We start from the raw sequence: 13,528 nt of genomic DNA on the forward strand, positions 1-13,528 counted from the left end.
ATTCTATGATTCTCTTTATGATGCAATGAAACATTGCTGCTGCAGTCTCCCCTTTGTCACTGTGTTGGGCATACTCCTCTACCTTGTCTTCAGTGCACTGAGATATTTTCTGTGTCTGGGAATAACCCTTCAAAGAATGGAGCCCACTGTTGTTTTGATATCAAACTCTGCTCTGGCCAAAAAAAAATCAAGATTGTTGTACTCAGAGTGTTTTCATATCTGGAAGTGTTTTTATTCCATTATTCAAGTAACTGTAAAAATGTTACAAGGAGGTATTAAAAACATCAAAGACTTATTACAAGCTAAGGAAATTTAGGAATAAAACAAACCTTAGAAAGGCTGCTGAACCAGATGAAGTTGAAAGAGCATTGTTTGGGATCCCAACAAGAGAAAGACCAGCTACAGGACTGACAGGAGCACGGCACAGTTCCTTCCTGGCGCAGTCCTCTCTGTTTTCTTCCAAAGGAAACCTGGGCTTGCTGAGATACAATAATCATTTCATTCTTACAGTTTCATAGCAGACTCTTGGCTAAGGGTGCACAGATAGGAAACAAGTTCAGGGATTTATATGCCCTGTTGAGTGCAGATGCTGCTTGTGAGAAGAACTGTAAGAGGAAAAATGCAAGGGTAAAGAGCGGGATTCTGTGAGTGAACATAATTGTTTAGAAAATTCTGTTTTCTTCTTAGGATTTACATTTCCAGATGCTAATCACAGAATCAGTATTTGCTGTGTTTCTTAAACACGCAATTAGTGGGATTGTGCGCACACCAGCGATGCTGGCACGCACCAAATGGATGAGTGCAGCTGCTTGTACGTGTTCAGGAAGCACTGCCACTAATATGCAGGAGATGTACCATTTGCTGGTAGATTTTTAAATCTGAAAGAAAGTATTGGTAAAGGATCTGTTGCTATAGATCTGCTGGCAACAGTCTGCACTGCTTAAATTAGCTGTGTGCCTCCCGTGCAGCTGAGACTTGTGCTAGTGGTTCACATTGTTCTGTTTCATTTTCCAGATGCATTGCAAGCTCATTAATGATTCTGAAACTTGACTTCATGCAGAATTTCCCTCTTGCTCCAAAGCTGAGTGATACTGAATGCATTCATTTTAATGTCAAAAAAGTGCATTTGAAACTGATTTAAAAAAAAAAAAAGAAAAAGAAAAAGGAAAAAAACCCTCTTGCTCAAAGATTACTTCAGACAAAATCTTAGTTGTCATGTGTCAGAAAAATGCTGTAAATTCTGAAACTACTGATCCACATTCTCTCACAAATCATATTTATTTTTACAAAGACAGGAGATTTCAGCAAAAGAATTAGGAGTGGGAGAATTTCTTAAGTACAATTGAATGAAGGTGAAAGACTATCACTTCTAAGGGTGACACAATTGTCTAGTTGCCCTCTGACTTTGTCAGTAAGTGATTTCCATTTCCTATGCTCTGATGGCATGGTATTCATAAAGAATTGCAATTAAAATCACTCATTTTGCTCAGTCCAGAAGCCTGAACCTTCAATTAGCATAATAAAAATTATGGTTATGAAAACAAGCTGTTGATTACTTGTAGCAGTGAGTATCTTGATGCCACTTCTAGGAAGAGTATGAATTGTTAATTCAGAAATTAGAGAAATTTCAAAAATCTCGTTGTACTGCCATTATGTTTCACCCCTATAGAAAACAGTATCAGAGAGTGGGATTCAGCCCTAAAAATGTTGCTTAATTGATGATGACTGTGGAATCCCAAGACATGAGCTATAATCTTGTATTCTGCAATGGCCATGCCCTGAAGAATACACACTCATAAGAACGACTCCTGATCCATTTCCTTTAATGTGTGATTTGTTACTATTTGAGGCAGAACTGGTGAAAGAGAAGTCACAGTCTCAGATTCATGTTCGTCTCTGCCAGTAGCAAATTGTAAATTGCTTTTCGGCCTGTTGAATGTAGTTCCAAAACTGATAGATCAGGGCACAAAAACTGATGTACACAAACTGTCATGCATTCATAAAGGAGATAGATTGCTTGCTCACATGCCACATTTTCTTTTTTCCAACATGAATTTTCCTTTTAAAATTTTTATTACTGTTGGAACCTGCGATGTTCTCCCAATAAAAAGAACGGTCTTGACCCAGTAAAGCAGCCTACAGAAGATTAACTTGGATAGGTTTTACAGAATCACACAATGGCTTTGGTTGGAAGACACTTCAGAGACCCCTTGGCTCCAACCTCCTGCCGTGGGCAGGGCTGCCCCCCACCAGCTCAGTTTGCCCAGGGCCCCATCTAACCTGGCCTTGAACATCTTCAGGGATGGGGCATCACAATCTCTTTTATCAACCTGTTTCAGAACTTCAGTGAAGAACTTCCTGACATCTAATCTAAGCCTTTGTTTAGTTTGAAACCATTCCCCCTTGTCCTATTTCTATCTACCCATGCAAAAAGTTCAGAATACGTGAATGTGATTAAGGGTGGGCTTTTCCAGTATTTCCTTCAAAGTATTTTGCATGTCAAAATATATATTTTTTTTCCTTAGTTGCATAACTTCATACAGCTGAGAGGATCCATAGAGGAGCAATCATCTTAGTGATCCTCATGCCTGCTCATTATGCATAGAGCTGGCAGCCAGGAGTCTTAGCCAGGCAGAAACCCTGTCATTTAACTGAAATGACTTCAGTGATCAGACTTGTTTTAATTCATTATTCTGTCAATATTCTTAAAATCATGTTGACTGCCCAAGTAATAGTGAGACAACTGTAAATTTTACCAACAACTCTAAATTCTGCTCAGACTTACCTTTACACATTATCTTCTTAGAAGAAGTGTTGTCCCACTGATTCTGAAAGGAACGCTTTCTGAAGTCAAAGATGCTTCCTTTTTTTTTTCTTTTTTCTTTTTTTCCAAGGATATTGGACGAAGATAATCTGCTTTCATCTGGCAGTAGTCCTTATTTGAAAGGTTTTTCTTTGGTAGTACTTTCCATCTGGCACACAGACATGATGCAATAACTTTTGAAGGAGAACCTTATTTCTTCTGAGTCCCCAGATCCTGTCTTTTGCTAAAGATGAACTTCTGAGCAGTTCCTTCTGTCTCCTGCAAGTAAAGGCTCTTCTCTTCCTTGCTCCATTTCTCCCTTCGTTTCTTGATTTGATAAAGCCAGCAAATGCTGGTTGTGATATTCACTTCGTGATTTAGTTAGGCCTTTACAAGGATGCACTGAAAACTGTTAGCATCTGTTATGAATGACACCACACATTTAACAAATGTCAGTGGCTTTTCAAGCCAGCTTCTTAGAGACGCATCAGTGTCCTTGAAGAGACGGGTCCTGTTGATTAGTAAGAAACCTTCAAGGGTAGCATGTCTAACTGTCCTGCTATGCCCATTACATTAATTTTTTATTCTTGTTGTTCAGAGAATATCTGTAACTAAGCAGAATGCACTTTTGATATATAAAAAAAAGATGTAGTAGTGGTTAGACAGATGGCACCCAATCATTTCAGGCTTTTATGCTAAGGAAATAACATGCTTGCAATACATATAGCTAAGTTAATTATTATTAAAATAATTTGTTTTGAATTTCTAATCCCTCTGAAACCTAATAGGGAAAGTATCTTGTGATGAACGTCTAGCAGATTGCATTTAGTAATTAATAAATTGATATACAGTATGTGCTTTTTAGCAGGCTGCCATCTGTTCCTTCTCCTCATTGGGGACAACACTTATCCAATAATTGTCACACAGTCAGGGTGGTATAAACAGACACCATTTAGAACCTCAAATAATTTTTTCTTAAATTTCTGTTAATACTACTGATGTATTTTAATGTATTTTAATATGACTGCAGGAGCTTGGTGGTGATTAACGCCCTGGATAGGAGGTAACATCATGTCTTTTAGGCATATTTCTATAATGGGGAGTGATTTAGAGAGATGTAAGTGCTGATTCCATCACATGGTTTGTCACTGAGAATCAATGTTACTTCCAACAGCTCTATTTATTTCTGAGGTCCTATACTCAGTAGGTAAAATTACCACTGAACTAAAACTTGCAAGAATTACTATAATTTCACCAGAGGTTCAACAACACAGAGACAAAGAGCTTGCATGTTCTGGTGTTGTGTCGATGAGAACTTGCCCTTAGCAGGGATTTTAGAAGGGCTACTGCTTGTTCACAGTGATGCAGGGATCTGGGGCTCAGAAGGACAGATTCTTCTTGGCTCTTGTGCAGGGTGACAGATAAGAAATGAGAGCAGGTTCTTCTTATGCGACTTTATAGGGCTCACAGAACTACATTTGGCATCTTTATGAAATTGCAGGACATCTTCTTTGACATCTAGTGACTTTCCTGTCCTTTCCATTTTCTATCATCTTCCACTCGTGCATAATTTCCCTAGTGCTTACACCAAAGCTGTTGTGTCTTTAGAAAAAAGGAGTTTGGCCATCTTTGAAGAAAGACAGTGGAGTGAATTGGTGTTTATATTCTCTAGCCAGAGGGTCTTGCAGTGAGAGCTGATCCAGCTCTTGCTAGTTTTCCCCACTGTTATCCATAGCATCATTATGCATAGAAGTTATCATTGCCAAATGTGTAAAATACCTGAGAAACAACAAAGGCAGTGGTGGTAGGGAGTCTTGCAATGTGTGGCCTTGAATCATTTGCTTCTGCACATCCTCAAGTTCTGCACACACTATCATTATAATAACAACTCGACAAACATTGCCGTGGCTGGCCTGCAATTAAGATAGCAACTTCGAACTCAACCTCTTCAAGCACCTCACAGATAAATAGTCCAGACATCCTTTTATTAAATCTTCAATGCCAAAAATGGAATTTCAAAGGCTGGAGTCTTTCCTGGAGCACACTTACAGCTGCACCATGTTGTCTGTTTTGCACAGCAAGGTATAGCTTGGACTAGCAAGCTAGGCTTTGCTCCTGATCCAGCTGGCAACTAATACTTTTGCATAAGCCAGCAGCTTGGTCTAGATTGATCAAGAAACTGCTTGCCAGAAATTTGGGATGGCTAAAATTAGTTGTTGCACTTGCTTCAAATGTAAACTTGTTGACAAAAGAGCAAGTTTGCACCCTTGTTTTAAATTATGAGAATAATCTCCATTTTAACTAGTCCATCATTATCGCTGCCCTAAGAATTAATGGAGGAGAGGTTAAGTTACTGAACAGTTGAGTGAACTGCCACCCATATCATGTGATGCTGTAGACTGTAGTTAGGAGAGGAATTTTCAGTGCTAGGCATACCAACGGGATTAGTATGACTTCAGGAGGTATCTTAAGGATACAGAATAGGATTTGCTGTGGCCCTTCTTATTTTTCCCGAATCATTTTGATTTTAGTTGTCTTCAATGAGGTTGCACATCAGTAAAAAAATCTCTGTACTTCAAATACAGGTAGGAATTGATTTTCAGAAGATCTTCCCCAGATCTGGGAGTTGTTGTTGCATAGATACATGGCTACAGAGCAGCCACAGCTCTCCATGGGCTCCTTCCATTTCACTGTGAGCAGTGATAAATATATGACGGCAAAGCTCTCTTTCCTGCCCATGCCTGGGGGCAGTCCAAACTTCACCTTGACACAAATCAATACTTTTTCTTCCAGCCAGAGGTATTACAATTGTAGGAACACACAAATGAGTTGTCAAGGGAAGCAATTTACTGCTGGCCAGTTCCTCCAGAGCAATTGTCCATTTGCAGGCTCCTGAGGTGGAGCTGGCCAACTTCTGCAGGGAAATAATGACTCAAGGAGAAGTGTTAGTGGACAGTGCAGCTCAGACAACTGGGAGTCACAGATCCCATCCTTGTGCCTCATTTCTTTGAAGGACAGGTATTAATGAGGTGCTGACCCGAAACACTAAAGGAAACTGAAAAGAGAGGGAAAATGAGCTTTCACTCAACATGAAATTAAGATGTCAAGAGCAGAATTAATCAAGATACCAAAGAAAGTGAGGAGAAGAAATTTTGTAATCATTTATACATCAACATTAGAAGCCTGCATAATAAACAAGAAGAACTTGAATTGCTCGTTTAGGAACATATTTTGACCTAATTGGTATTACTGAAACCTGCTGGGAAGATTTGATTGATTGGAATATTAAAATTAATGGCTATAACCTATTCAGGAACAATCAAATATGTAGAAGAAAGGAGAAGGGAGAGGCAATCTGTCAAGAGGTGCATTGCCAATCTGGAGACACTCGCAACAGAGGAACTATTGCCCTCAAATATTAATGGGTGAACTTATTTTAACAGCACACAAGTTGGGTACAGAATGTGTCTGCTACCTATTCAGGCTGAAAAGACAGTTATTATATATTCTGTGTTGATGGGAAAAGTTGCATTTTCTTGAAGGACTTCAATCTAAATTATACACAGTGTTTCATGCTGCTGGTACATCATGCAGCTAGTAATGAAAGAAGCTTCTAAAAATTACAGATGACCATTGTCTAATTGGAAATGTTGTATCAAGATGCATTCATCTGCACTACACTTCATCCTGACAGGTGTAAATTAACAGTACCTGAGGTGCAGGTAATTGTGATTTGCATGTATTTATTATGTGCAAACAGGATAAAGTACAGATAAATAAGTCTATATGCACTAGGATTTGCATATTTTAATTAAGAAAAGAAGACCACATTTTTTCTAAAACAAGCAAAAAATATTGAAGATAGAGAAAGCAATTTTAGCAGGGAGGGAGAGAAGTTCACACCGAACAGCTTATAGAAACAATTACCTAGTAGTTGTGGATTACCGTTTATGAATACTGAAATGCTAATAGAGCAGCAAAAGTGCTCTGTAAGGCATTCTGGTTGTATTTCAAGTTAAGTCAGATAGTTCATATAGGAAATGATGAAATATTTTCCATCCTAGCAGAACAGCAGAAGGTTACTAAGGACCAAATGTCAAAGGCAGATGTTTTGTAATCTGCAGATCTGTCTGGTTTGCACCTAAAAGCTTCAAAAATGACTGATAAAGAATTTTGTGGGCTACTCATATCTTTATATTGATTTTTTGTCATTAGAACAATGAGAAGTAACGTACAGATATTTTGAGAAAGGATAAATGTGATGATTTAGAGAGCTGTTGCCTCTCATATTGGCAACTGTCAGAAGCAAAGCAATAGAATGGAAAAGTGGAATAATCAACTGAAAATAGAATTAAGGGGGTAGGGGAGAGAGGCACATTTTTTTAATGACAGTCATCATCAGTTTCTGGTATATAAAATCTATCTATCCATTTATTTTTTCAAAAAAGAAGTTCATATAAAGTAGTGGTTTTGAGGTGTACCACTGCAACCAAAGGCAATATCTCACAAAAGTCTAAGTAAATAGAGGACACAAAATCCACACAGTGCACATCTAATGTAAGTTAGGAAATCAATAAATGTTAAAGAATCCTTATGAAATTATTGTTTTTCTATGGACTCTTGGCCTTGAAATGGACTGTGTGCAAATCAGAACTGATCAGGCTAATGATATGCCCAAGCAGGCAAGGTTTTATTGCCTCGAGTGTCCAGGATCTTGACCATCTTTCTTGGATGCCAGCCTCTCTCTTTGCAACAGACTGTTGTCTCTGAAGAGAACTCATTGAGGAATAAAATGAATAATAAAGTGAATGGTAATGCATTCACTTTGGTGAATGGTCAGTGCAGAATAACATTAAAAATTAGCATGCTAGGCATACGATAAAATTTAAAAACTAAACATAAATAAGCTGTAACTGTAAAAAATAAAAGAAAACTACTTTCTTTGCAATTTAGTAAGTGTGGTGATAGAATTCCTACGGTGATGTAGTTTTGTAATACATTTTGGGTAGGTAGTCATCTTTAAAAAATGAGCGCCATGCTTTATACAGAAGTGAAGTCGAGAGATTAACCATGTGCTTTCCATATAAGCTCAGCCCACAGATAGAGGGAAAGATTCCCTTCAGATAAGATCGAGGAAGATTAGGAACGACTGTTGTGGATTCCTTTTTTCTATTGAAATATAAAGAATATAGCAAGTTTTTAATTGTTGATGGTTGATTGATTTCCTCTTGCTTCAGCATATGAAACTATGAGAAGGGAATCACTTTGTTTAGATCTCTTTTCGACAGCCTTGTGCAGTCAGCCTTACACAAATGTATATTGAAGTTCTTGACTCCCTCTGCAGATTTCTGTTTCCTTTTCTTCTTTCCAAGCTCTCCATTACTGCATTGTTAAAATAAAAAATATTAAGAAAATATTGTATTGAAACAATTATCATTTAGTTGTATTTCTTTTACTCAACTAAGAGTTTTGATGTCTATGCCAACAGTAAGATACGTGCATTTGTTTTTCAGAATATTTGGGGTATAAATTTTACTTTTTAGGGACATTGCATTCGTCCCATTTTCTTGTTAAGATTACTTTCTTCTTTTAGTCTTGTACCAATCTAGAAAATATACCACATGTATGAGAGATGAGTACAATCTAAGACTGTCATCAAAAATAAAAAGGAGAAAAAATGTGAGAAGTAACGTAAGTAACGTGCGTGTCTGGTGAAGTGAGAATAAATACAATGAAATAACAATAAAGGAAGAGACAATCAATGAAGCAGTTGTGTTTTTTGGGATGCTTGTCATTGTTACTGTTCTACAAACCTCCAATTGCTGGATTTTGAAAGAGGGAGCTCTATTAAGGTTTATAGCTCCAGTGTAAGTATATGGTAACTGCTGACAATACAGTTGAAGGTAAATGAATTTAGGCAGGCAAAGTCAGAGCTTAATATAGAAGTCACGCTTTCTGCTAACAGTACCTTGTTTTGTTTAGAGTATGAAGGATCTGGGACAGAAGTTCAGAGAAAACACTCAAAATGTGGAGTTTGCAAATATAGGGCTGAGTGTGATGAAGATGCAGAAAATGTTGGGTAAGTAACAAGTTTTCCTTAACAATGTCAATGAACAAAAGAAAAAGTATGTGATTATCTTGACTATGCTTGTTTCTATTAATTGAGTTTAATTGAAAAGTTTTAACGCTGTCCAATAATAATGTGTTTGATATGTGGCAGTGAAGAAAAAATTATTTTTCAGTTGCAAGATATAGAGAGGAAAGCAATGCAGAAACGTATTGGAGAATCTTTGTCAAATATTTTTTCAATGAAAGAATATTTATTTGTTTCATTCTGGGGAAAAAAAAAAAAAAAAAAGAAAACCCAACACAGACCACAAGAATACAAAATAAATACTATCATTCATCTCAGACTATTTTCTGTATGTTCTGCTTTTCTGTACAGTATTACTGTGGGAAGCATACTTTTCTTTTATCTTCTAGCTGGGATCTATTTCACATATAATGTGTCATAAGTTCACAAGATTTTATTCTCAAATATCAGCATAAGGAAATCTCAGGATGTAAGGCGGTTTAGCACTAATATTCAAGATGTATGCTACAACTTGATCTTGAATATACAAGTGAAAACAAAATGATAATAGTACACATGAATAGTGGCCCAATACTTTAGGTTTCCTAAAATGTCATACCACCGAAGTAGGCTTGCTCTTTTATGGGGAGACAAATGAACTGTAGCCATATTTCATAATAATTATAATTTTCTGCAGTATTGCCTTGGTCTGCTTCATTTATGACTGTCAAGATGGGTATAGATTTGTTTGTTATATGCACTGGGATGTGCTCTTGGCTTTGGAAAATCAATTCTCGAGCATTCAATTTCAGTAAAAGATTGCCTATTCATTCTATACAGGTAGAGTTTGCATTTCTGTGGCTTCATAGTATCCATAAGAGAAGATAAAGTTGAAGAAAGTAGAAGATTTTTCCCCAGTGTTCTGCTTATATAAATGAAGCCAAGCTCCCCCTTCTTGATAAAAGTAGAGTGTTTTGTTGTGGTTTTTTTTTCTTTAAGATTTCATTAGTGCTCTTTGAAAAAATATGTGAAGATATTTAAATAGAAAATAATAAAAAGTTAGAAAATATTCTTATGAGGCTTGCTTACAACTTGTCAGATCTGTATTTTTTTCAATTTTGTCAGCTTTCCAACCTAAATGACTTCATTTTTTGCCCATTACCTTTGACGAGTATATCCTTTAGTGATATTCAGTCAGTTTGGATTCAGACTAAGTAGGGCCCTGCTACCTTAGATTACCTATGCAAGGTTCATTTTGACATATTTTTATTTAACTTTCTTAGTATTCTAGAATGGTTTGGGTTGGAAGGGGCGTTAATACATAATGCAGTTCCAACCCTCTAGAGAGGGCAGGGATACCTCCTACTTGCCCAAAGCCCCATCCAGCCTGGCTTTGAGCACTTGCATGGAGGGGACATCCATAGAATCATAGAATAAGTTTGTGCTGTATTACTGCCATTATCACTCCCAATTCTAGCAAACCATGCAAGCACTTCAATGTAATAAAAATATACTATTTATAAAAATATACTACTGATTTTTTCATTTTTAAACCACGAGAATTACCACTGTAATGTTTTTGGCATAACGGGGTGATATCTATTGAATCATAAGCAAAAATTTCATTTTGAAATGTTAATTCAGATAGATTTCTTAGGTCTGGGTAACCCTTGTTTGGACTTCATGGCGTTAAAACACCTAAAACGATTGGTGTGATTAGAAAAGGCATTTTAGGAGGATTCTTTTTCAAGATAATAACTGAATGAGTTAACTGAACTGTCTCCTACTGTTCAGTAGATAATCTCAAGCCATACTCATGAGATGCAATCTAAGACTTATGGTAAATATAAAATTATGCATTTTTGCATCCTTTTTCCAAACGCTGCAATCTGAGAAATTGCAAACATCAGTTCCTTTCTGTTCTGAGTGCTCCTGAGATGTGAAATGACATCTGCACTACAATTTCATGAATAAACTAAGTTATGGATAAAATTATTAGCCTGCGGACAGACAGTAAATTAGTGGAAGGGGAGACATCTATGCCACAAAGTGTTGAGAGGTTTGAGATAAATGAGCTAGCACTAATGAGAAATCCCCAGTCCTGCCAACAGGGCAGCCACAGCAGCCTGGAGTGCAGCACAGGCAGATTTTCTCCTGGTGACAGAATGATTCAGCTGAAGACAGTTTTACTTCATATGGACTGTGGTTTGTCTTTTGGATCTCAAAAGATGTGGCAGTCCTATGCAAAAAATAATTACATCATTAAGTGAAAACTACAGGATTATTTCTACAGTGGAACAGGAGCAATACTGTGGTAGCAACTACTTGGCATTTTCTGATACCTGTAGTTGGACTTGCTGATGTCTAAGTAAGTTCTTTCTTCTTGGAGTTGCACAGTGATAGCATAAAGGTGAAAGATGTGTCAGAGCATGGGAAATTCCAATTTGATAAATGGAAAACATTTCTCCCTTAGGGTGGTCAGACTCCAGAAGAAGGTGTCTGATGAAGCTGTGGAGTTCAGACCAGTGAATGTGATCAGAACCTGATAAGACACAGCCATGGACACCCTGGTCCAACTTTACTAGCTTTGAGCAGAATTTTGGAATAGCTGACCTCTGCACATATTTTCAAGCCAAAATTATTATGTGATTCATAGAATTACAGAATGGTTTGGGTTGAGAGGGACCTTTAAGATCATTTAGTTCCAACCCCCTGCTATAGGCAGGGACACCTCCCTCCAGAACAGGTTGCTCAGAGCCCCATCCAGCCTGGCCTTGAATGCTTCCAGGGAGGGGGCATCCATAACCTAACTGGGTAACCTGTTCCAGTGTCTCACCACTCTCACAGTAAAGAATTTTTTCCTAATATCTAGTCTAAATCTATTATCTTCCAGTTTAAAGCCATTTCTCCTTGTCCTGTCACTACATGCCCTTATAAAAAACCCCTCCCCAGCTTTCTGTAACGCCCCTTCAGCTACTGGAAGGCCACTATAAGGTCTCCTTAGAGCCTTCTCTTCTCCAGACTGAGGAGCCTCAGCTCCCTTATCCTCTCCTTGTAGGGGAGGTGCTCTAGCCCTCTGATTCTGTGTAGTTATCAAATCCCAGTGCTTTCTAAAAACAAATTTAAACAAGTGCAGTTGTATGCAGCTGAGGTGTACTCCGTGTCACCGTGGAGTAGTGATTTTATTTTTAGTTGCTCCTTAAACCATCCTTCCTCTTACAGTTACAAGTTTTTAGTTTTTAGACTAAGCATTGAAGTAAGATAGCTGTCTCTGATCAAAATTGCAATATATGCCTCTATTATACAAGATCATACATAGTCTGAAAAATGAAAGCTTTGCACAGCATTTGTGATTTGTATCTTCATTTTGTTTGATTTCTCATAAACATTATCTATACCAGAAGTGGTTACAATGCATGGTAAATTGAATGCAAAAATATGAACAACTTTATCATTTGCATTGCCTTTTCAAAAACTGTGGATGTTAATTTTAAGTGGACTGACTAAGAGAAAGAAGTGAAGTCTGAGCAGATGGTTGTCATAAACAGCATTCCATACTTAGAAAATTAATGTTCAAGTGTATGCAAATTAGTATATTATATAAGATTTCCTTATATAAATGTGAAAAGGAATCAATTTGAGGAAACGTCACAGAAATATACTTTTTTTTTTCTTTCTCATACAACTTATAAGTATTTCAAATAATTTTGACTTTATGGACAGACTTTTAAAGACCATTAACAATCACTAGTGAATGCACTAGTCTTAAGATACATAAAGACTTACTATGCCTTATTTGTTCTGTACCTTTCTGTAGGTAGCAACAGCCTGCAGAGAACAGACTTCACATAGATTAGATATGATTTTTTACCAACAAAACTGAGTCATGCATTGCAGTCTTCATGGAGAAGCCATTATATGAGACTGGTCTGTCTGTACTTCACTTTCTGTCCTGACCATCAAAATGTCTCTCTGGTCAGAACTTTGCTCTGTTACTTAGAAGAAGCAGCATAATGGTACAAAACTTGTAGTAAGGGAATGAAAAAAGACAGGTGAGGTTGGTAAATTTAACTTTTTGTGGAAGAAACAGTCAGGCCAGAAGCCTAAAGATATAAGCAGCATGGGGGTGGTGTGTGTTTTCTGCCTGAATTTGGAACTATAAATGACTTCCCGTTGAGAAGTGGGGCTGGAGATGGCAACACACAGCTTGGGGCCACCAAGAGTAGTGCTGATGTGGTGGAAGCAAGTGAGCTAACCCTGTAGGGAAGTGATAGAAACATATAGTTTTCTATTGGCAGTTTCGTCTTGGCGCGCACTGGGCTTTTCAGCTCTACTGGTCATGTTACAGATCATGTTACCCTATCAGTACACAATCAGAATATGGTTTATTAATAAATATTGAAACACACATACTAATCCAGTATAAATGTAAAATAAATTCATAAATGTGATTGCACAATCATATTAATTGGTGTAGCACTTAAATCTTTCTTCAACAAAGGCAGTATATACCAATGTTTATACTACTGTGGCTGTTAAGGACACTGAGATATTTTTTTTCTCAGATAGATTTACTTAATGTAAATCTCGTACAGAACTTCTAAACCACATGAGGCGTCTAGTAAGCGTCTGAAGGCATTGTTGTAACTTCA

The 13,528-nt window shown here is 37.3% G+C and overlaps 1 protein-coding gene across 2 annotated transcripts in view; it reads left to right on the forward strand.

Annotated features, from left to right (window-relative positions):
* TMEFF1 (transmembrane protein with EGF like and two follistatin like domains 1) overlaps positions 1-13,528 on the forward strand; it is a 118,576-nt gene that overhangs the window by 85,820 nt on the left and 19,228 nt on the right. For both annotated transcript variants that reach the window (XM_085220601.1, XM_085220600.1), the window contains one exon: positions 8,786-8,882. In XM_085220601.1, the coding sequence (XP_085076727.1) occupies positions 8,786-8,882 (97 nt within the window). The remainder of the gene's footprint in view (positions 1-8,785; positions 8,883-13,528) is intronic.

Source organism: Meleagris gallopavo, chromosome 3 (assembly GCF_905368555.1).
Source record: "Meleagris gallopavo chromosome 3, MGAL_WU_HG_1.1, whole genome shotgun sequence".
Classification (NCBI taxonomy): domain Eukaryota; kingdom Metazoa; phylum Chordata; class Aves; order Galliformes; family Phasianidae; genus Meleagris; species Meleagris gallopavo.